The 25512-nt window shown below is 43.2% G+C and overlaps 1 protein-coding gene across 4 annotated transcripts in view; it reads left to right on the top strand.

Annotated features, from left to right (window-relative positions):
- zgc:109889 (uncharacterized protein LOC553542 homolog) overlaps positions 1-25261 on the top strand; it is a 67404-nt gene extending 42143 nt beyond the window's left edge. For 2 of the 4 annotated variants that reach the window (XM_046329055.1, XM_046329054.1), the window contains 8 exons: positions 8806-8959; positions 9588-9705; positions 13346-13423; positions 13925-14103; positions 22180-22480; positions 22723-23104; positions 23228-23281; positions 24625-25261. In XM_046329055.1, coding sequence (XP_046185011.1) covers positions 8806-8959; positions 9588-9705; positions 13346-13423; positions 13925-14103; positions 22180-22480; positions 22723-23104; positions 23228-23281; positions 24625-24785 — 1427 coding nt within the window. In that variant the 3' untranslated portion in view covers positions 24786-25261. The remainder of the gene's footprint in view (positions 1-8805; positions 8960-9587; positions 9706-13345; positions 13424-13924; positions 14104-22179; positions 22481-22722; positions 23105-23227; positions 23282-24624) is intronic. The other 2 variants (XM_046329056.1, XM_046329057.1) reach the window with 2 other exon arrangements.
- The last annotated feature ends 251 nt before the right edge of the window (positions 25262-25512 follow it).

The raw sequence follows: 25512 nt of genomic DNA on the forward strand, positions 1-25512 counted from the left end.
GGTTCATCCTTTTGGAGCAATTTACAAACACCTGAGGGTACCTCGTTCATCTGTACAAACAATACTACGCAAGTATAAACTCCATGGTACCACGCAGCCTTCATACCGCTCAGGAAGGAGACGCGTTCTGTCTCCTAGAGATTAACATACTTTGGTGCGAAAAGTGCCAATTAATCCCAGAACAACAGCAAAGGACCCTGTGAAGATGCTGGAGGAAACAGGTACAGAAATATTGATATCCACAGTAAAACGAGTCCTATATCGACATAACCTGAAAGTTCGCTCAGCAACGAAGAAGCCACTGCTCCAAAACATCCATAAAAAAACCAGACTACAGTTTGCAACTGCACAGTACAGATCGTAGTTTTTGGAGAAATGTCCTCTGGTCTGATGAAACAAAAATATAACTGTTTGGCCATAATGGCCATCGTTATGTTTGGAGGAAAAAGGGGGAGGCTTGCAAGCTGAAGAACGCCATCCCAACCGTGAAGCACGGGGGTGGCAGCATCATGTTGTGGGGGTGCTTTGCTGCAGGAGGGACTGGTGCACGTCACAAAATAATGTCCCTATGAGAAGGAAAATTACGTGGATATATTGAAGCAACATCTCAAGACATCAGTCAGGAAGTTAAAGCTTGGTCGCAAATGGGTCTTCCAAATGGACAATGACCACAAGCATACTTCCGAAGTTATGGCAAAATGGCTTAAGGACAGCAAAGTCAAGGTATTGGAGTGGCTATCACAAAGCCCTGACCTCAATACTATAGAAACTGTGTGGGCAGAAGTGAAAAAGTGTGTGCGAGCAATGAGGCCTACAAACCTGACTCAGGAGGAATGGGCCAAAATTCACCCAACTTATTGTGGGAAGCTTGTGGAAGGCGTTTTATGTAAACTTCTGACCCACTGGGAATGTGATGAAAGAAATAAAAGCTGAAATAAATCACTCTACTATTATTCTGACATTTTTACATTCTTAAAATGAAGTGGTCATCCTAACTGACCTAAAATGGAATTTTTACCTGGATTAAATGTCAGAAATTGTGAAAAACTGAGTATAAAAGTATTTGGCTAAGGTGTATTTCAAACTTCCGACTTCAACTGTGTGTGTGTTTTGTTAATCCCTTAAACCCTGTGGGGATTTCACACCACTGTGCAGGGATCCAGGATCTCTCAGATGGTGCTGTATAACACACACGCACACACCCTGGCAGACTATTGTACCAGTTCTACAGATAAAGCCGTGTCAATATAATATCTGCTACTAACACATCTTTACCTTTTGGAGATATGAGGAACATATGGATTATGTTAGGACATGCTATATGTGATCTTAATGCTGATCCTTCTATTGTTCCCCATTATCTGTTCTGCCATGGCATGGGGTGTCACTGGCCACACTGTAGTCTAGGGAGAGCACTGCTCCCTGGGCATGATTAGATGGATGGATTTAGGGGTGGTTCCATGGCTTGGGTCTTTTGTTATTGTCATAATCCCTTCTTTCAGAGCTGGGAGGCCACCACACACTGTAGCCCATTTAGAGCATTCCTCCCTGAGCATGACTATGTTAGTTTAGAGGTGTAGGGTCATGCCAGGGGTGATTTAAGCAACACTAAGCTGACAATAAAGGTTCCTGTGGCTTGTTCCTGTGGCTTGTTACTGTATATGTTGTAATGTATTATTCACTGCCCTGAACTTGACGACTGGAGAAATTGTACTGTATATGTATTGTATCCCTCTTTTCCGTTATGTTAGTTACCAGTATGTTTTTTTGCTGATACGATCAGGACAAAGATTAAGCCTGGTGCTGGATTTAAGAGCATGTTCCATTGATGTAGCTCTTTAGTCCAGGACTAGGCTTAACCTCTGTCCAGGACACTGCTCCTCAATATATGCAGTACCAGTCAAAAGTTTGGACACACCTACTCATTCAAGGGTGTTTCTTTATTTGTACTATTTTCTACATTGTACAATTGTTACGGATACAGGTATCCTGGGTCTGTGTGTGTGTGTATGTGTGTGTATCCTGTGTTCTTTTCTCTCCTTCTCCCCTCACAGGTGAATATCATCACTCCCCAATCAGTCACCAATACAATCAGAAGACACACATCCTCCTGTTTCCTACCCAATCACAGTTCCTTTCCCTTGGTTTAAAAACCCCATCAGTTGTTTGCTCTAGAGCTCAATATATCTGTAAATGCAATGTCTGTAGATCTCTCTGTTTCACTCTCTCTCTCTGTGTATTAACCTCTCTTTTGTTTGAGCACCTCCATAGCACTTTGTCATCACCTGTGAGTATTGTTTTGGTTATGGTGTTTGTGTTTGATTGCTGGTGGGAAAAGGGGAAACCAAGACATGTCGCCCATGGGCATACACTACCCGTAGGTAGAGTTTGTTAAATACACTAGTTAGAACTGGGCGGACCACCCACTCTATTTTTGGTTAGTTAGTTAGTTAGTTAGCTATGGTTAAAGTAGGCTAGTCTAGCTTAGGGGTGTTTTTGAATACTTATTTTTTTTCTTTCCTTGGCTCCAGCTCAGCCCCTTTTCCTGCTCCCCCCATTACCGTGTGTTTACAAATAAACCTTGAGTTTGACGGTAGATTTCAGTTTTCGTAGTTATTTCGTTCTCACTTTTACTTTGTCACTATTAGAATTTGCATGAGTTATGTTACGGGTCTCATTACCATCCCCCCCTAGACTGTCGGGCCAAAAGGGATTCGTAACATAAGTGGAGCCTCGTCCGGGATATGTCATAACTGACACCCATGCCACTCATGTAGATTGTGATAGTGGTATAGTTCAGTGTTGAGCGTCATACCTGAAGTAGCATTAGTGTTTGCTATTTTCTTTGGCACTTGTGAAGTAGTGTAAAATGACTACTTTTGATTTGAAATCCTTTTTGGATAGCCCTTCGTGGGAGGTTTTTGACAAATGTCGTAGAGTTGATTTAATGACCTTGGCTGACCATTATTCAGTATCGATTCCACAGAATGTAGTTAAGTCGGAGGTTAAAAAGCTGGTGTTAAATGTATTGTTGGAAGAGCAGGTGCTTGTGTTACCGCTGCCTGAGCCTACTACCCCTGTAGGGGATGTTGCTGCTCCTGTAAGCCTATTGGCGTCTGATAATGAGGGAGAGGCTAAAACACCAGCCACATTGTCCCGTTTTGATCCACTCTCCCCACTGTCAAACGGTGATGCCAGGAGGGATGTACGTTTAGCACAGTTCCAACTGGAGGCGGAAGAGAGAGCCCAAATTTGGCGAGAGACTCTCCAGTTGGGGAAGTGTAAAATTGAGGCAGAAAAAGAACGAGAACATCGGCAGTTAGATTTGGAGATGTGTCAAATTGAGGCAGATAAAGAACAGCGGCAGATGACGTTTAAAATGCGCCAGATGGAACTGGAGGCAGAGACAGTGAGGCTAGCCTCCGGTCCTGCTGTCACTGTTAGTGAGTCTCCTCACTTGCTGTGTCCTCAAACACGTTTGACATTAGGAGGCAGATTGCCTTAGTACCTTTGTTCAGAGAGTCGGAGGTTGACTCCTATTTTTGTGTATTTGAGCGTATAGCCGTAGCATTGAAATGGCCTGAAGAGGTATGGTGTCTACTTCAGTGTAAATTAACTGGTAAAGCCCAAGAGGTTTTGTCAGCGCTACCCCTGGAGGACAGTTTGAATTATGAAGTGGTCAAAGCTACTGTTCTTCGTGCCTATGAGGTTGTGCCTGAGGCATACCGACAGAGATTTAGGTCTCATAGAAAGTCTTCTAGTAAGACTTATGTGGAATTTGCTAGAGATAAGGGAAATCTGTTTGATAAATGGCATGCTGCTAGTAAGGTAACTGATTTCAACTCTTTCCGGGAGTTAATCTTGTTGGAAGAGTTTAAAAATAGCTTACCCGAACGCATTGTAGTTTACCTAAACGAACAGAAAGTATCCTCCCTGGCAGAAGCGTCTGTGTTGGCAGACGAGTTTGTGTTGACGCACAAGAGTGTGTTTTCGGCTCATACTGAGAGTAGATCCACAGAGTTGCCTACTTTTAGCCCTAGTCGGCCAGCAGTAGTATATCAAGCACGCCAGAAGAATGAGCGTCCCTGTTTCTATTGTCATAAAGTAGGACATATGATTAATGATTGCTTCCTGCTTAAACGCATACAAGGGATGCCTCTTTCATACGGTTGTGAGGTCTGCAACAAAACAGGTGGCTCAGGGTAACTGCAGTTTGAAAATCTCAGTCCCCGACCGCAGTTCTGAACCATTCATTTCCGAGGGGTTTGTGTCCCTAACGAATGACGAAGCGTCTCAGCGTCCGGTTAAAATCCTTAGAGATACTGGTGCGGCGCAGTCGTTTATATTGTCTGATGTGTTGCCCTTATCCGACGATACATACTGTGGTTCCAGTGTGTTAGTGCAGGGTATTGAAATGGGTTTTGTGCCATTGCACTTTGTGAAAGTACACTCTGAGTTAATCAGTGGAATATTCAGAGTGGGGGTACGTCCTATGTTGCCAGTGAAAGGTGTGACCTTTATAATGGGTAACGATATTTCCGGAGGAAAGGTAGTACCTGTATTGGATAAAAGTGACCACTCTCTCTCGAATGAGCTGGCACAGAGTTATCCACATGTGTTCCCCGCTTGTGCTGTCACTCGTGCTAAGGCACGACAAGAGGGTGACGTAATAGATTTGTCGAACACTGTTCTGTTCAAAGAGGTTGATCAAGAGGATGGATTGTGTGATACCTCTGAGAAGCTGATCACCTCTGACAAACAGCCCAGGAAAGAATCAAAGAACGTTGAACTTATTGCTGATGCAATACAGTTACCAGTCACTCGTGAGCAGCTGATTGCTAACCAAAAGGTTGACAACAAGCTTGCTAAATGTTTTTCTAGTGTTGTCTCATTGGAAGATGTGAAGAAGAAGAACGTGGCTTACTTCATTGATGGTAATCGCCTCATGCGTAAATGGAAATCCCATGTTGACGCATGTGGAGATTGGAATGCTGTTTACCAAATAGTGATTCCTACAGCCTTTCGACAAAATGTGTTATCCCTTGCTCATGATCACCAGTGGTCTGGTCATTTAGGAATTACAAAGACTTATGATCGGATCCTTCGACATTTCTTTTGGCCGGGTTTAAAACAAGATGTGGCTCAGTTCTGTCGGACATGCCACATATGTCAGATAACAGGAAAACCAAATCAGGTTATTCCTTCCGCTCCTCTTTGTCCCATACCTGTCATAGGTGAACCATTCGAGCATGTGGTGGTTGATTGTGTCGGAATGTTACGAAGACAAAATCGGGTAACCAGTTTTTGTTAACGAAAATGTGTATGGCTACAAGATACCCCGAGGCCATTCCTCTGCGAAGGATTACAGCCTCGGTAGTGAGTAAAGCCTTAATAAAATTATTCACGACATTCAGGTTACCTAAGGTGGTACAAAGCGATCAAGGTACCAATTTCCTATCCAAGCTCTTCAAGCAGGTGTTAAAATCCTTGTCAATTACGCACCGTGTGTCAAGCGCCTATCACCCAGAGTCTTAGGGTGCGCTTGAAAGATGGCATCAGACACTGAAGTCTATGCTACGTAAATATTGTTTGGAATCTGAGAAAGATTGGGATGAGTGAGTTCCTCTAGTTTTGTTTGCTGCTCGTGAAACTGTGCAGGAGTCCCTAGGTTTCAGCCCGGCTGAACTAGTGTTTGGTCACACAGTGAGAGGACCAATGAAAGTCCTTAAAGAACAGTTCTTGTCCTAGGAGTTGCGTACAGGAGACGAGAATGTATTGGCAGATGTTTTGTCTCGTGTGTAAAAATGATTGTATGTTTTGCAAGGTTGTTGCTTTGTTGTTGTTGTGAGTATTCATTAATACTGTGGTCGCAATCCCCCCTAGGGTTGCTCTTTTAAGGGTGGGAGTGTTACGGATACAGGTATCCTGTGTGTGTGTGTGTGTGTGTGTGTGTGTGTGTGTGTGTGTGTGTGTGTGTGTGTGTGTGTGTGTGTATCCTGTGTTCTTTTCTCTCCTTCTCCCCTCACAGGTGAATATCATCACTCCCCAATCAGTCACCAATACAATCATCAATCAGAAGACACACCTCCTCCTGTTTCCTACCCAATCACAGTTCCTTTCCCTTGGTTTAAAAACCCCATCAGTTGTTTGCTCTAGAGCTCAATCTCTCTGTAAATGCCATGTCTGTAGGTATCTGTGTTTCACTCGCTCTCTGTGTCTTAACCTCTCTTTTGTTTGAGCACCTCCATAGCACTTTGTCATCACCTGTGAGTATTGTTTTGGTTATGGTGTTTGTGTTTGATTGCTGTTGGGAAAAGGGGAAACCAAGACAAGTCGCCCATGGGCATACACTACCCGTAGGTAGAGTTTGTTGAATACACTAGTTAGAACTGGGCGGACCACCCACTGTATTTTTGGTTAGTTAGTTAGCTATTGTTAAAGTAGGCTAGTCTAGCTTAGGGGTGTTATTGAATACTTATTGTTTCTTTCCTTGGGTCCAGCTCAGCCCCCCCCCTCCCCCATTACCGTGTGTTTACAAATAAACCTAGAGTTTGACGGTAGATTTCAGTTGTCGTAGTTATTTCGTTCTCACTTTTACTCTGTCACTTAGAATTTGCATGAGTTATGTTACGGGTCTCATTACCATCCCCCCTAGACTGTCGGGCCAAAAGGGATTCGTAACAACAATAATAGTGAAGATATCAGAACAGACTCCAAAATAGGTGACCTACGTGAGACGGGGGTAAGAAGGTGATGAAGCGTACTTCATGAGCTGTAACCGAAAAACAACAGGCATTTGGAAAGTTTGGGGTGAGGCCTGAGGGAGAAAGTGTGGTGGAACAAGTATTAGCATTGTTAGTTGTCTTTCTATCTGGATCGACTTCTCCGTTAGCTAGCCAGAGAAATGTTGAGAAACATTAGCCAACTCATCTGATCAAATAATTGAGTTTATGGTGTCAGAATTTGCTTGCTAAAAAAGTTAGACTGCAAACTTTAGCTACGTAACGTGACAACATCAGATGAGTTAACACTTTAGTAACCTAACCAATTCGCTATAGTATTGACATTAACTGGTATACAACGCCTTGCCGTTCAAGTTATAACGCGTTAGTTGCTTAATGGACCCTGGCAATCAGTGTGAAATATTAATTAGCTAACGAACTAACCCCTATCTGTTAACTAATGTATTCCCTCTACAGTATATGGTTAATTTTCAGAATGAGAGAATTGAGTGAAAATGAGACTTTCACTGGTTAACTGGTTAAGATGGAGGGGGGCAAGTGCAATATTTATGTGTGGTCACAAGCATTCTATTACACAGGCTGTCATGGCTAACTGCAATATCAGTGTATTGTTTTTTTTCTCAAGACCTGAGTCATTTGCAGTAAAGTCTAGGCAACAAATAACATTGAATTGCTTTCTTTACATCTTTTAGCTGCGAGTTAGGTTCACATTAACCACTTCTTATTTTACACACCAAGACTGATCATGTAGATCATATTCTTTGTTTAGTTAGTTAAAACCTGCATTTCTCCCTAGCAAGGATTAGAAAATAAGTGTCACCTTTTTGGGCCCTCACCAGTTTGCATCCCTGAGAGTTTACCAGCCTCAGTCATTGCAGCCCAAATAAATGCTTCAGAGTTCAAGTAACAGACATCTCAACATCATCAACTGTTCAGAGGAGACTGTGTGAATCAGGCCTTCATGGTCGAATTGCTGCAAAGAAACCACTACTAAAGGACACCAATAATAAGAAGAGACTTCATTGGGCCAAGAAACACATGCAATGGACATTAGACCAGTGGAAATTTGTCCTGTGGTCTGATTAGTCCAAATTTGAGTTTTTTGTTCCAACCGCCGTGTCTTTGAGACTCCGAGGAGGAGAACGGATGATCTCCGCATGTGTGGTTCACACCGTGAAGCATGAAGGAGGTGATGGTGTGATGCTGTGGGTGTGCTTTGCTGGTGACACTGTCCGTGATTTTCTTTCATAATTCAAGACATACTTATTCAGCATGGCTGCCACATCATTCTGCAGAGATACTCCATCCCATCTGGTTTGTGCTTAGTGGGACTATCATTTGCTTTTCAACAGGACAATGACCCAACACACCTCCAGGCGGTCTAAGGGCTATTTGGCCAAGAAGGAGAGTGATGGAGTGCTGCATCAGATGACCTGGTCTCAACAATCACCCGACCTCAACCCAATTGAAATGGTTTGGGTTGAGTTGGAGCGCAGTGTGAAGGAAAAGCATCCAACAAGTGCTTAGCATATGTGGGAACTCATTCAAGACTGTTGGAGTAGCATTCCAGGTGAAGCTGGTTAAGAGAATGCCAAGAGGTGTGCAAAGCTGCCATCAAGGCAAAGGGTGGCTACTTTGAATAATCTGTTTATCACTTTCCTTTGCTTACTACATGATTCCATATGTGTTATTTTATAGTTTTGATGTCTTCACTATTATTCTACAATGTAGAAAATAGTAAAAATAAAGAAAAACCCTTGAATGAGTAGGCGTGTCCAAACTTTTGACTGGTACTGTATGTATATAATTTTACTGCTCTAGGGATGTAATTTATTATTATGTATTGATTTTGAACCCTTCCTTTTTTCACTCTATGCGGTGCACAATGCAGAGAACACAGGAGAGGAGAATTATCGTTGAATTACCATAGTGAATTATTCTGTTTGTGTCAATTAATCCCATAAGGGATGGGATGCCAATTGACACGAAAATAAAATGTAATTCATTCATATACACCATAAACATGCTGATGGTTTTGTGTGTGTCTGTCTGTCTTCTCCAGTCTCTCTGCAGGACATCAACATGCGTAAAGCGTTTAAGAGCAGCACCATCCAAGACCAACAGGTGGTCTCACGGACCTCAGTCCCCAACCCTGTGGTAGAGATGTACCATCGCTGTGACAAACCTCCACCGCTCAACATACTCAGTACCTATAGGTCGGTACCTTTTTAGTATACTCATCTTCTAGCCTGACTACCCATCCACACCGATCTGGCCAAACACCACACCCACCAGCATTTCTTCTCCACAATGAGTCTGGATTTGCTTTTCTCCCTGACGTCTTGTAGAATGCAAACACATTCCGACCGTTTGAATTGGCCCCAGAAACCGATGGGATGGGCCAGAGCCGGCCTGGCCTAACATCATTGGCTTTGATACTCTGATTGGTTAGAGATTATCCAATGGCTGATTCATTTGTTTTGTACACAGCCACTCATTTTGACTTAAGGCAACTTATCTCCTATTGGTTAGTTAGACCTCTGTCCCCAACCCTGTGGTGATGTACCATCGCTGTGACAAACCTCCACCTATCAACATACTCAGCCTCTATAGGTCAGTACCTCAGTATACTCAGCCCCAATAGTCAGCCTGTAGGTCAGTTAAACCACCACCTCGCTGAAAGCATACAGGTAAGATCATCCTCACCATTGCTGTGAATCCCAGTTTGATGCTGAGAAAGACACGTCACTGACCCAACACTGTGAATGACTAATGCAAAAGGTGCAATGCACCTGACCCATTTCGATCTCTCTTCCTCCCTTCTCTCTCTCTCCATCCCTCCAGGGATGATAAGAAGGATGCGTTGAAGTTCTACACAGACCCCTCCTACTTCTTCATGCTGTGGAAAGAAAAGATGCTGCAGGCCACGGAGGACAAGAGGAAGGAGAAGAGACGACAGAAGGTGGGTGTGTGTATATGTGTGTGTGCTCAGTCTCTTCATTCTCTCTGTCACTGCCTCTTTCTCTCTCTTTTGCTCTGTGCCTCTGGTAGTTGTCTCCTTGCTGACAGTGATTGTGTTCAAACATGTCAAGTCAACTTCTGTCACTAGAGTCACTCCAGTGTGTGTGAGGGTGTGCTGAACTTTATGATACTGTATACTTGGATGGGGAAAGAGAATGTCATCCATTACTGCTTCACTGCTATGTTCTTTGCATCTCCACATGCTTCTGTTTATCATTCTGTATTTATCTCACATTCAATTTGCTTTGCTGCGTTATAATCCGGACTGTGTGTTGAGCTCAACCACACCCTCACACCCATTCTACTTCCCATTCCCTGAGAAACACAACCCCTCTTGCTGTCTAAAGACAACTTCAGTTATAACCCCTCTCTCGGACATCTAAAGTGCATTTGGAAAGTATTCAGACCGCTTGACCTTTTCCACATTTTGTTATGTTACAGCCTTATTGTAAAATGCATTAACAACAACAAAAAATCCTCATCAATCAGTTTTGAAAAAGGTGGCCATTAATAAGCTGGTCAAACATCTCTAAAACTAAGAGCATTGTATTTGGTACAAATCATTTCCCTAAGCTCTTGTCCTCAGCTGAATCTGGTGATGAATGGTGTTGCTGTTGAACAAGTTTAGGAGACTAAATTACTTGGTGTGACCTTAGATTGTAAACTGTCATGATATATATATATATATGAGTTCGACCGATTTATGTTTTTTTTTTTTTCAATGCCGATACCGATTAATCGGACGATTTATATATTTATATATATATTTGTAATAATGACAATTACAACAATACTCAGTGAACATGTTTATTTTAACTTAATATAATACATCAATGAAATCAATTTAGTCTCAAATAAATTAATGTTCAATTTGGTTTAAATAATGCAAAAACAATGTTTTGGAGTCTTCAATATTCCCAAATAAGAAGTTTTAGGTGGTAGTTATTATAGGACTATTTCTCTCTATACCATTTGTATTTCATATACCTTTTGACTATTGGATGTTCTACTAGGTACTTTAGTATTGCCAGCCTAATCTCGGGAGTTGATAGGCTTGAAGTCATTGCGAAGAGCTGCTGGCAAACGCAGGAAAGTGCTGTTAGAATGAATGCTTACGAGCCTGCTGCTGCCTTCCACCGCTCAGTCAGACTGCTCTATCAAATCATAGACTTAATTATAATATAATAACACGCAGAAATACGAGCCTAAGAGGTCATTAATATGGTAAAATCCGTAAACTATAATTTTGAAAACTAAATGTTTATTCTTTCAGTGAAATACGTAATCACGGGTGGCATCCATACGTCTAAATATTCCTGTTACATTGCACAACCTTTAATGTTACATCATAATTATGTAAAAATCTGCCAAATTCGTTCGCAACGAGCCAGGTGGCCCAAACTGTTGCATATACCCTGACTCTGCGTGCAATGAATGCAAGAGAAGTGACACAAGGTGTCCAAAAATGCAGATTACCGATTGTTATGAAAACTAGAAATCGGCACTAATTAATTGGCCATTCTGATTAATCGGTCGACCTCTAATAAATGTATATGTACAGTATATCACAAAAGTGAGTACACCCCTCACATTTTTGTAAATATTTGAGTATATCTTTTCATGTGACAACACTGAAGAAATGACACTTTGCTAAAATGTAAAGTAGTGAGTGTACAGCTTGTATAACAGTGTAAATTTGCTTTCCCCTCAAAATAACTCAACACACAGCCATTAATGTCTAAACCGCTGGCAACGGAAGTGAGTACACCCCTAAGTGAAAATGTCCAAATTGGGCCCAAAGTGTCAAAATTTTGTGTGGCCACAATCATTTTCCAGCACTGCCTTAACCCTCTTGGGCGTGGAGTTCACCAGAGCTTCACAGGTTGCCACTGGAGTCCTCTTCCACACCTCCATGACGACATCACGGAGCTGGTGGATGTTAGAGACCTTGCACTCCTCCACCTTACATTTGAGGATGCCCCACAGATGCTCAATAGGGTTTAGGTCTGGAGACATGCTTGGCCAGTCCATCACCTTTACCCTCAGCTTCGTCTTGGATGACCACTATGCTATGAGACTTGAAATTGAGCTCGGGTGCATCCTTTTTCCACTGATCATCCTTGAGAAGTTTCTACAACGTGATTTGAGTCCACCTGTGGTAAATTAAATTGATTGGACATGATTTTGCAAGGCAAGCGCCTGTCTATATAAGGTTCCACAGTTGACAGTGCATGTCAGAGCTAAAAACCAAGTCGTGAGGTCGAAGGAATTGTTCGTAGAGCTCTGGGACAGGGGAAGGGTACCCCAAAAATTATCCAGCATTTAAGGTCCCCAAGAACACATTGGCCTCCATCATTCTTAAATGAAAGAAGTTTGGAACCGCCAAGACTATTCCTAAGAACTGACTGGAGGTGCCCAAGAACCCGATGGTTAATCTGACACAGCTCCAGAGTTCCTCTGTGGAGATGGGAGATCCTTCCAGAAGGACAACCATCTCTGCAGCACTCCACAATCAGGCTGTTATGGTAGAGTGGCCAGACGGAAGCCACTCCTCAGTAAAAGGCACATGACAGCACGCTTGGAGTTTTACCAAAAGGCAACATGAGAAACAAGTTTCTTTGGTCTGATGAAACCAAGTTTGAACTTGTTGGCCTGAATGCCAAGCGGCACGTCTGGAGGAAACCTGGCACCATCCCTACAGTGAAGCATGGTGGTGGCAGCATGTGGAGATGTTTTTCAGCGGTATGGACTGGGAGTCTAGTCAGGATTGAGGGAAAGATGAATGGAGCAGAGTATTGCAAGATCCTTGATGAAAATCTGCCCCAGAGTCCTCAAGACCCCTTACTGGGGGCGAAGGTTCACCTTCCAAAGGGACAACAACCCTAAGCACACAGCCAAGACAACGTAGGAGTTGCTTCGGGATAAGTCTCTGAATGTCTTTAAGTGGCCCAGCCAGAGCCCTGACTTGAACCCGATCAAACATCTCTGGGGAGACCTGAAAAGAACTGTGCAAAGACACTCCCCATCCAACCTGACAGAGCTTAAGAGGATCTGCAGAGAAGAGTGGGATAAGCTCCCCAAATACAGGTGTGCCAAGCTTGTAGCGTCATACCCAAGAGACTCTAGGCTGTAATCGCTGCCAAAGTACTGAGTGAAGGGTCTGAATACTTATGTGATATTTCAGTTTTGTATTTTTAATAATGTGCTAAAATGTCTGAACCTATTTTTGTGATGTCTTTATGAGGTATTGTATGTCGATTGATGAGGGGAAAAATCAATTTAATACATTTTAGAATAAGACTATAACATAACAAAATGTGGAAAAAGTCAAGTAGTCTGAACAATTTCCAAATGCACTGTGTATCCCGCCTTTCTGTCCCCCTCCTGTCTTCTGTCCCATCTTCTCCCTCACTCTGCTTCAACTCTCCCGTGCCACTATCGCCCCTGTTAACCTCCAGACTTTCACCAGTAGACTCTCCTCCTCTCCCCCTCTCTTTTCCCCTACTCTGTCTCTCCCATTTTGTATAACCATAGTATATCTAATGTGTTAGAGCTCTCTATCTCCACGTCTCCCCATCCAGACCAGCTGTCCGACCCACTCTGACCAGGGTAGACCCCACAGCAGACAGGCTCCACCTCGCAGCCCACTACCCAGCTCCGTAAGACCGCCACATCCACAACTATGTTCCCTTGTCCCCAGTCCTTGTTTCCCCCTGGATCCTCTGGGTCCACTGCTATGTCTCACTGTCTCTTGTCCCTTGTGTGTTCCATGTCTTCTACATCCCTGTTCCCTGTGTCCCCTGTCCATGTCTCCGCCCTGCTCCGTAAGACGCCACCTCTACGTTCCGGCCTCCTCCCAGCTCCCAGACCCCTCCGTCTGCGTGTGTCCCCCTCCCGTCTCTGTCCCTCCACCAAGCTGGTCCCTTATACCCATCCGTCTATGTTTGGGAATGTTTTATGTTGTGTTGATTATGTTTTGTATTGCTTAACATTGCTTAAAAGTTTGGCTTATAGTGGGACTGGGTGAATTCTGCTGGTCGACGGTGTGTGAAAATGGTGGAATGGATCTTGCTCTCTCTGATTGTCCCTGTGTGAAGAGAATACTATCCATAATGAATGTTTGTCTCTCCTTCCTCCACTGCCCTCCGTCACTCTATCAGGAGCAGCACAAACAGGTAGAGGACCCGGGAAGGGAGGTGAAGAAGGTTCGTAAAGCCCGTAATCGCAGACAGGAGTGGAATATGATGGCTTATGACAAGGAGTTCCGCCCCGATACCAGACTAACCCCCTCACCCTATCACGGAATGTCCTCCGAGGGGTCGCTATCACCCGATAACAGGTGAGCCCAGAATCAAATTTGTGTTTTTCCACATTTTGTTACGTTACAGCCTTATTGTAAAATGGATAGCATAATGTGTTTTTCTTGTCCATCTACAGACAATACCCCATTATGACAAATCAAGCCCAGGTTTTTGGAAATGTTTGCACATTTATATATAACAAAACATGTAATTTATATACAGTGCCTTGCGAAAGTATTCGGCCCCCTTGAACTTTGCGACCTTTTGCCACATTTCAGGCTTCAAACATAAAGATATAAAACTGTATTTTTTTGTGAAGAATCAACAACCATGAAGTGGAATGACATTTATTGGATATTTCAAACTTTTTTAACAAATCAAAAACTGAAAAATTGGGCGTGCAAAATTATTCAGCCCCCTTAAGTTAATACTTTGTAGCGCCACCTTTTGCTGCAAATACAGCTGTAAGTCGCTTGGGGTATGTCTCTATCAGTTTTGCACATCGAGAGACTGAAATGTTTTCCCATTCCTCCTTGCAAAACAGCTCGAGCTAGAGTGAGGTTGGATGGAGAGCATTTGTGAACAGCAGTTTTCAGTTCTTTCCACAGATTCTCGATTTGATTCAGGTCCGGACTTTGACTTGGCCATTCTAAAACCTGGATATGTTTTATTTTTGAACCATTCCATTGTAGATTTTGCTTTATGTTTTGGATCATTGTCTTGTTGGAAGACAAATCTCCGTCCCAGTCTCAGGTCTTTTGCAGACTCCATCAGGTTTTCTTCCAGAATGGTCCTGTATTTGGCTCCATCCATCTTACCATCAATTTTAACCATCTTCCCTGTCCCTGCTGAAGAAAAGCAGGCCCAAACCATGATGCTGCCACCACCATGTTTGACAGTGGGGATGGTGTGTTCAGGGTGATGAGCTGTGTTGCTTTTACGCCAAACATAACGTTTAGAACTGTTGCCAAAAAGTTCAATTTTGGTTACATCTGACCAGAGCACCTTCTTCCACATGTTTGGTGTGTATCCCAGGTGGCTTGTGGCAAACTTTAAACAACACTTTTTATGGATATCTTTAAGAAATGGCTTTCTTCTTGCCACTCTTCCATAAAGGCCAGATTTGTGCAATATACGACTGATTGTTGTCCTATGGACAGAGTCTCCCACCTCAGCTGTAGATCTCTGCAGTTCATCCAGAGTAATCATGGGCCTCTTGGCTGCATCTCTGATCAGTCTTCTCCTTGTATGAGCTGAAAGTTTAGAGGGACGGCCAGGTCTTGGTAGATTTGCAGTGGTCTGATACTCCTTCCATTTCAATATTATCGCTTGCACAGTGCTCCTTGGGATGTTTAAAGCTTGGGAAATATTTTTGTATCCAAATCCGGCTTTAAACTTCTTCACAACAGTATCTCGGACCTGCCTGGTGTGTTCCCTGTTCTTCATGATGCTCTCTGCGCTTTTAATGGACCTCTGAAACTATCACAGTGCAGGTGCATTTATACGGAGACTTGATTACACGCAGGTGGATTTTATTTATCATCATTAGTCATTAGTCATTGGTCCTTCTGTAGCTCAGTTGGTAGAGCATGGCGCTTGTAACGCCAGGGTAGTGGGTTCGATTCCCGGGACCACCCATACGTAGAATGTATGCACACATGACTGTAAGTCGCTTTGGATAAAAGCGTCTGCTAAATGGCATATATTATTATTATATATTATTTAGGTCAACATTGGATCATTCAGAGATCCTCACTGAACTTCTGGAGAGAGTTTGCTGCACTGAAAGTAAAGGGGCTGAATAATTTTTGTTTGACATTATGGGAAAATCAAAAGAAATCAGCCAAGACCTCAGAAAGAAAATTGTAGACTTCCACAACTGCCACGTTCATTTGTACAAACAATAGTACAGGAAGGAGACGCGTCCTGTTTTGGACGCGGTTTGCAACTGCACATAGGGACAAAGATCATACCTTTTTGAGAAATGTCCTCTGGTCTGATGAAACAAAAATAGAACTGTTTGGCCATAATGACCATCATTCTGTTTGGAGGAAAAAGAGGGAGGCTTGCAAGCTGAAGAACACCATCCCAACCCTGAAGCACATGGAAGCATCATGTTGTGGGGGTGCTTTGCTGCAGGAGGGACAGGTGCACTTCACAAAATATATTGCATCATGAGGATAGAAAATTAAGTGGATATATTGAAGCAACATCTCAAGACATCAGTCAGGAAGTTAAAGCTTGGTCGCAAATGGACAATGACCCCAAGCATACTTCCAAAGTCATGGCAAAATGGCTTCAGGACAACAAAGACAAGGTATTGGAGTGGCCATCACAAAGCCCTGACCTCAATCCCTTAGAACATTAGTGGGCAGAACTGAAAAAGTGTGTGTGCAAGCAGGGAGGCTGACAAACCTGACTCGGTTACACCAGCTCTGTCAGGAGGAATGGGCCAAAACTCACCCAACTTATTGTGGGAAGCTTGTGAAAGGCTACCCAAAACGTTTGACCCAAACTAAACATTTTAAAGGCAATGCTACCAAACTTCTGACCCACTGGGAATATGATGAAAGAAATAAAAGCTTAAATAAATAATTCTCTACTTATTATTCTGACATTTCACATTCTTAAAATTAGGTGGTGATTCTAAATGACCTAAAAGGAATTTTTACTAGGATTAAATGTCAGGAATTGTGATATACTGAGTTTAACTTCTTGACGCTACCCATCCCTTTAGCGGGATAATTGTCATCAACAACCGCTGAATTGCATAGCGCCACATTCAAATATTATTACTAAAAATATTTATATTCATGAAATCACAAGTGCAGTAAAGCAAAACACAGCGTAGCCTTTTGTTAATCCACCTGTCGTGTCAGATTTTGAAAATATGCTTTACAGCGAAAGCAATCCAAGTGTTTAAGTTTATTGATCACGCGACAAAACATTATGTACACCTAGCATCAAGTAGCTTGGTCACAAAACTCAGAAAAGCAATAAAATTAATCGTTTACCTTTGATCTTCAGATGTTTTCACTCACAAGACTCCAAGTAAAACAATAAATGTTCCTTTTGTTCCATAAAGATTATTTTTATATCCAAAACACCTCAGTTTATTTGGCACGTTATGTTCAGAAATCCACAGGAAAGAGCGGTCACGACAATGCAGACAAATTCCAAATAGTATCCGTAATGTCCACGGAAACATGTCAAATGTTTTTCATAATCAATCCTCAGGTTTTTCAAATATATAATCGATAATATATCAACCGCAACTGTCTTTCTCAGTGGGAGAGGGAAAGGCAATGCCCAAACTCTGTTGCTCCAAACAAAACGCTGCTGGTACCCAGCCATACAATGACGCGATGTTGTCTTTCTCGCTCATTTTTCAAAGTAAAAGCGTGAAACTATGTCTAAAGACTGACACCTTGAGAAAGCGATAGGAAACAGAATCTGGTTGAATCTGGTTGATGTCCCTTTAAAAGGCAGGCTATGGAACATGGAGTTTTCAAAATAGAAGCCACTTCCTGGTTTGATTTTCCTCAGGGTTTCGCCTGCAATATCAGTTCTGTTATACTCACAATGTTTTGACAGTTTTGGAAACTTTAAAGTGTTTTCTATCCTAATCTGTCAATTATATGCATATTCTAACATCTGGTCCTGAGAAATAGGCTGTTTACTTTGGGAATGGTATTTTTCCAAACATAATAATAGTGCCCCTGAGTTTCAAGAGGTTAAATGTATTTGGCTGAGGTGTATGTACCATTCCAAAGTTTGGACACACCTACTCATTCAAGGGTTTTCTTTATTTTTACTATATTCTACATTGTAGAATAGTGGTGAAAACATCAACTATTATATAACACACATGTTGTAACCAAAAAAGTAAGATTCTTCAAATAGCCACCCTTTGCCTTGACAGCTTTGCATACTCTTGGCATTCACTCAACCAGCCTCATAAGGAATGCTTGTCCAACAGTCTTTAAGGAGTTCCTAATTATGCTGAGAACTTGTTGGCTGCTTTTCCTTCACTCTGCGGTCCAACTCATCCCAAACCCTCTCAATTGGTTTGATGGTTGGTGATTGTGGAGGCCAGGTCATCTTATGCAGCACTCCATCACTCTACTTCTTAGCCAAATTGCCCTTACACAGCCTGGAGTTGTTTTGGATCATTGTCCTGTTGAAAAACAAATGATAGTCCCGCTAAGCGCAAACCAGATGGGATGGCGTATTTCTGCAGAATACTGTGGTAACCATGCTGGTTAAGTGTGCCTTGAATTCTAAATAAATTACTGACAATGTCACCATCAAAGCACACCCACGCCATCACACCTCCTCCATGCTTCACAGTGGTAACCACACATGCAAAGATCATCCAGTCACTCACAAGGACATGGCAATTGGAACCAAAAGTCTCAAATTTGGTCTCATCAGACAGAAGGACAGATTGCCATTGGTCTAATGTCCATTGCTTGTGCTTCTTGGCCCAAGAAAGTATCTTATTGGTTTCTTTTAGTCGTGGTTTCTTTGCAGCAATTCTACCATGAAGGCCTGATTCATGCAGTCTTTTCTGAACAGGTGATGTTGAGATGTGTCCGTTACTTGAACTCTGAAGCATTTGTTTGGGCTGCAATTTCTGAGGCTAGTAACTCTAATGAACTTCTCCTCTGCAGCAGAGGTAACTCTGGGTCTTCCTTTCCTGTGGCGGTCCTCATGAGAGCAAGTTTCATCATAGTGCTTGATGGTTTTTGCGACTGCACTTGAAAAACTTTCAAAAAAGCTTGAATTTTTCCAAGTTTCTATTTTGCTTTTTTTGAGCTGTTCTTGCCATAATATGGACTTGGTCTTTTAGCAAATAGGGCTATCTTCTGTATACCACCCCTAATCGTCCAAACTTTTGACTGGTACTGTATATACTGTGGGCTTCAAAATTACTGGCACCCCTGACTGGCAATGCACAAACAATACTTTACATAATATAAACAATATAATTATAGAGAAACTCAAAATTACAACATGTGAGAAATAATGTACAAAATGCATTTCACCAAAATCAAGGTTTTCATAATTATTGGCACTCATCATTTAGTACTTAGTGCAACCACCTCTGGCAAGGATAACGGCAAGGTTTTCCTGTCATGTTTGACAAGGTTAAGGAATACATTTGGAGGGATTTTGGACCATTCCTCTATGCAGATCCTTTCAAGATTTTTCATATTCTCCGGTTTGCGCTTATCAACTGCCCTCTTCAACTCAGCCTACAGGTTTTCTATTGGATTGAGTTCCGGTGACTGAGATGGCCATGGCAGAATATTAATTTTGTTGTCACTGAACCAGTGTTTGGATTTTGAGTTATGTTTTGGGTCATTGTCTTGTTGGAAAGTCCACCTACTGTCAAGTCCCAGCCTTCTGGGAGAGACAACCAGATTGTCAGCCAAAATTGCCTGATAGTTGTTGCCTGATAATTCGTTATGCCATCAATCTTAACCAGTGCCCCTGGACCTCTGGAAATAAAACAGCCCCAAAACATCATTGACCCACCACCATATTTCAATATTTCACCGTGTGTATGCGGTGCCTCTCCTTGTATGCATCTCTGTTTCGACCCCAAACATGCCGCCGATGCTGTATCTGACCAAAACGTTCGATTTTGGTCTCATCTGACCAGAGCGCCTTCTTCCAGTCATAATTTAAATTACATTTGGCAAACTCCAAGTGCTTGCTTCTGTGTCTGGAGGTCAGAAAGGGCTTTCTTCTGGCAACCTTCCAAAGAGCCTGTGGTTGTGGAGGTGGCGTCTGATGGTGCTTTTTGAAACCTGGTGATCCCAAGACGCCACCAAGGCCTGCAATTCTTTCACTGTGATTCTTGGGGATTTTGTTGCTTGCCAACAGTGAAGAGGCGACTCCGTGATGCTGGCATTTTAGGCAGAGTTCCTCTGTCCAGTGTCTGTGTTCTTTTGCCCATCTTAATATTTTATGTTTATTGGACAGTCAACATGGCATTTTCTTTGAAACTCTGTCTAGAAGGCCAGCATCCTGGAGTCGCCTCTTCACTGTTGACGTTGAGACTGGTGTTTTGCAGGTCCTATTTAATGAAGCCGCCAGTTGAGGACTGTTTCTCAAAGTAGACACACTAATGTACTTGGCGTCTTGCTCAGTTGTGCACCGGGGCTTCCCACTCTCTTTCTATTCTGGTTAGAGACAGTTTGGGCTGTTCTGTGAAGGGAGTAGTACACAGTGTTGTACCAGATCTATGCTGATGCTCCAGATACTCAACTAGTCTAAATAAGGGACATACAGACAGTTTGGGGCCTCTTAGAAATGTCCTTGTTTTTGAAAGAAAGGGTAATTGTACTTATAATTAACATCAAATTGATCAGAAATGCAGTGTAGACATTGTTAATGTTGTAAATGACTATTGTAGCTGGAACCGGCAGTTTTTTATGGACTAGCTACATAGGTGTACAGAGTCCCATTATCAGCAACCATCACTCCTGTGTTCCAGTGGCACGTTGTGTTAGCTAATCCAAGTTTATCATTTTAAAAAGGCTCATTGATCATTAGGAAACCCTTTTTGGATTTATGTTAGCACAGCTGAAAACTGTTGTTCTGATTTTAAAGAAGCAATAAAACTGGCCTTAAGATAAGTATTCAGACCTGACGTTGTGTTCAGGTGCATCCTGTTTCCATTGATCATCCTTGAGACGTTTCTACAACTTGGAGTCCACCAGTGGTAAATTAATTTGATTGGACATTATTTGGAAAGGCACAAACCTGCCTATATAAGGTCCCACAGTTGACAGTGCATGTCAGAGCAAAAACCAAGCCATGAGGTCGAAGGAATTGTCCAAAGAACTCCGAGACAGGATTGTGTCGAGGAACAGATCTGGGGAAGGATATCAAAAATGTCTGCAGCATTCAAGTTCCTCAAGAACACAGTAGCCTCCATAAGTGGAAATCACTAAGCCTCTTGCTAGAGCTAGCTACCCGGCCAAACTGAGCAATTGGGTGAGAAGGGCCTTGGTCAGGGAGGTGGCAGAGCTCCAGAATTCCTCTGTAGAGATGGGAGAACCTTCCAGAAGGACAACTATCTCTTCAGCACCTCATCAAATCAGGCCTTTATGGTAGAGTGGCCAGACTGAAGCCACTCCTCAGTAGAAGGCACATGACGGCCTGCTTAGAGTTTGCCAAAAGGCACCTAAACGATTATCAGACCATGAGAAACTATATTTTCTCGTCTGATGAAACCAACATTGAACTCTTTGGCCTGAATGCCAAGCATCACGTCTGGAGGAAACCTGGCACCATTCCTACAGTGAAGGAAGGTGGAGGCAGCATCATGATGTGGGGATGTTTTTCAGCAGCAGGGACTGGGAGGCTTGTCAGGATTGAGGCAAAGATGAACAGAGAAAAGTACAGAGACATTCTTGATGAAAACCTGCTCCACAGCACTCAGGACCTCTGACTGGGGCGAAGGCTCACCTTCGAACAGGACAACGACCCTAAGCACACAGCCAATACACTGCAGGAGTGGCTTCGGGACAAATCTCTGAATGTCCTTTAGAGGCCCAGCCAGGGCCCAGAATTGAACCCGGATGAACATCTCTGGAGAGATCTGAAAATAGCTGTGCAGCGACGCTCCCCATCCAACCTGATTGAGCTGGAGAGGATCTGCAGAGAAGAATGGGAGAAGCTCAATTGTACAGTTGTGCCATGCTTGTATCGTCATCCCCAAGAAGACTGAAGTCTGTAATCGCTGCCAAAGGTGCTACAACAAATTACTTAGTAAAGGGTCTGAGTACTTATGTAAATGTGATATTTCACTTAATTATTTTTAATAAATTAGAAAAAATGTCCGAACCTGTTTTTACTTTTTCATTATGGGGTATTATGGTAGATTTTATGGGGGGGTGGGACAATTTAATACATTTTTGAATAAGGCTGTAACGTAACAAGATGTGGAAAATGTCATGGGTCTGAATATTTCCAAATGCAATGTACATGTGTCATGAATTGTTCAGTGACTGGCCAGTCTTCAGTGTGCTTAAGCACAGCCTAGCTCTCTTCTGCCCTCTGCTGGGTAAAATAAATGACCCCTCCCTCTCCTCTCCTAGGTCTGTGGCATCAGACATGGGCGAGCTCTCCTACCCGTCCAGCCCTAACCACCCCTCCCAGCCCCCCTCCGCCCCCCACCCCATCGACGGTGTCCCCCACCTCACCCAGACACCACAGACCCAGTCCTTAGACAGGGGTGGGTACCCCCGACCTAATCTCCCCTCTGGTATAGTCGCTGGGGGAAGACATATCGCCTCTCTGGGGCGCACTCAGCTCCCCCACGCACCCCCCGCCTCCTCTGAGGGGGGGAGCACTCAATGGGCCACGGCAGCAGTCGGTCAAGGACTACAGGGCATATGGGTAAGAACACCACATAGAAATAGAATCACCAAACACTAAATTGACTGTGAATGTCGATTCTAGGAATTCTAATTCTCGAAGCCTTTGTAATTCTAGAATAATATATTTGACATGACATTTAACTTGATTTTAGTTTTAAGAGGTTTGTTCGAGCCAACAGATTTGCCCACTGTTGCCAATTCGTGTCTGATTGATTGTTATTTTTCTCTCTCTCTTCTGTCTTTCTCTTCCTCCTACCATAGCGCCCAGCCATCAGCCATCCCCGAGTACTTCACCCCCCCTGCCCCTCCCCCTCCCCCACCCCTCATCCCGTCCACCCAGACTGCCTTCGACTCCACCTCCTCCTCCCCCATTCTCCCCCCCGGGGCGGTGGCGGTCATGTCCCGCCCTTACAGTCCCTCCCCTACGCCCCCGCCCCCCTGTCAACTATATCCCCTCCCCTCTCACACCCCCTCCGGTGCCCCTCCCGCTGCCCCCCCTCCTCCCCCACCTGGTCTACCCCCTCCCATATCCTGCCTCTGGCTCACGCCATTGGTGGAGAAGCTCCTGCCACCAGGAAGGGTCAGATGCCGATGATTCCGATAAGCGACGCTCGCAGCGACCTGTTGGCTGCCATACGTAGAGGTGAGAGAGTTTTGGGGGGTGTGGGGGGGTGTGTGTGGGGGTGTGTTTTTATGAATGTGTTTTTTGTTTTGTTTTTTGTTTAAGTTTGTTTTTGTGTGTGTATGTGTGTGTGTGTGCGCTTAGGTGTGCTTCCAATCAGCAATGCTCGCAGTGAACTGCTGGCAGCCATACGCAGAGGTGAGACCGATAGAGGGTATGTGTGTGCGTGTGTGCATGGATACATGTGTATCCACCTGTGAATGAGTACATTTAGCGTATTTGAAATGGCTAGCTAGTTTTCGGTAGTGTTTCACGATATACTGAAAGTTCGGTACTTTGTTGATACTAGAACATGAAAACCGGTTCAGTATTAGATTTTCTGGTACTTTTGGTACTTATGTCAAATGTGTCACGTTGTATACTTACTTAGATAACAAAACAATGTCTATAAAGGAAAGAACACTTTACAATCAAGAAGATACCGGTAGCTTCAAGCGTTGTAGGCTAACTTTCCTTGCTAGCTCTGTTTGTCATAATATGCTAACCATAATGTAAATTATACTGATTTCAAAGCCGATTGTCACCAAAAACTTGATTCATTCACATCGCCTCCCTCGCATCATTTCTCTCCCTCCAACTGACTTGAGTGCATGTGCCTCCTAATTAACCTCAACACTGGGTCTTAAAGAGACACCGCACACTTATGAAATAGGAAAATGCTTCCTCTGAAAACGTTCTTGATCGATAAAATAAGTCCCAAATGAATGGGAAACAGATTTTGTCATCTGCAGCCCCTTGATTTACTCACTTTATCAATAGAGATTTACCATTCAAATAAATAAATTACTGTTATGAAGTAAGATTGCAGAATTGTATAATTGGTGCATTAATGTGTACATGCCTGTCTGAAATATTGACATAAAAAAATGTATAATGTAATGATATTGAACTCAAAAGATGACCAACGATTGAACAGAGCAGTAGCTGAGTTTCTGTTTATCTGTATCGAGTATCATGATGGTATTGAGTATCGTGATACTTAACCTGGTATCAGTATCGAAGTCAAAATTCTGGTATCGTGACAACACTAGTTAGCTGTGTGTTTGTATCTTCCCTTTTGTGATGAGACCTAGAATGAGATCATTCCCCTTAGAAGCATTGCTTTGGTGGACTGTAGGGTTGCAAAATTCCCAGGTTTTCCAGAAATTCTGGTTGAAAGATTCACAGAATTGTGAGGGGGAAAAAAAAAACCTGGCAACTTTCAGAAAGTTACAGGAATTTTGCAACAGGTAATGCTGCTTCTGTGGGTGACACGCTGTCGACGTGTTCAGAGGATCTCTGGTTCAAGCCCAGTGAGGGACAGGGACTGGAGCAATGCTGTTCCACACACACACACACACACACACACACACACACACACACACACACACACACACACACACACACACACACACACACAGAGAGCTTCATATGTATGTATCTATCTAACCCCTCACTCCCTCCATCCCTCCTTCAAACCTTCCCTCCTTCCATCTTTCCAGGTATCCAGTTGAGGAAGGTCCAGGAACAGAGAGAGCAGGAAGCAAAGAGAGAGCCAGTTGGAAACGACGTGGCCACCATCCTATCACGTCGCATCGCCGTTGAGTACAGTGAATCAGATTCCGACTCCGGCGGGGAGGACAACGGGGAGTGGTCCGACTGAAATGGGTCAGGGGTCAATAGGTTAAAGGGGACAAGTGTTAGAGGTCAAGTGGAGGTGCATGTGAGGAAAGGGTATTCAAAACTTTATTCAAAATTATTGAATTCAATTTCTGTTGCCCACCACACACATATGGACTTTAAAGGGATAGACCAACCACCAACCTACCTAACTCCCCCACTCTAGCACATTGTTGTGTGCTTGAGTAGTATTGCTAAACACACTACATGACTTCTACTCAAGCACTATAACACAATCAATGAAGCAATGCTATAGTAGAGGACTACAGTACATACCCGTGTGCAGTCGTGGCCAAAAGTTTGGGAATGACACATTCATTTTCACAAGTCTGCTACCTCAGTTTGTATGATGGCAATTTGCATATACTCCAGAATGTTATGAAGCGTGGTCAGATGATTTGCAATTAATTGCAAAGTCCCTCTTTGCCATGCAAATGAACTGAAACTCCAAAAAAACATTTCCACTGCATTTCAGCCCTGCCACAAAAGGACCAGCTGACATCATGTCAGTGACTCTCTCGTTAATACAGGTGTGAGTGTTGATGAGGACAAGGCTGGAGATCACTCTGTCATGCTGATTGAGTTCGAATAACTGACTGGAAGCTTCAAAAGGAGAGTGGTGTTTGGACTCATTGTTCTTCCTCTGTCAACCATGGTTACCTGCAAGGAAACGCGTGCCGTCATCATTGCTTTTCACAAAAATGGCTTCA

The sequence above is a fragment of the Oncorhynchus gorbuscha genome, linkage group LG25, assembly GCF_021184085.1.
Source record: "Oncorhynchus gorbuscha isolate QuinsamMale2020 ecotype Even-year linkage group LG25, OgorEven_v1.0, whole genome shotgun sequence".
NCBI classification, from domain to species: Eukaryota; Metazoa; Chordata; class Actinopteri; order Salmoniformes; family Salmonidae; genus Oncorhynchus; species Oncorhynchus gorbuscha.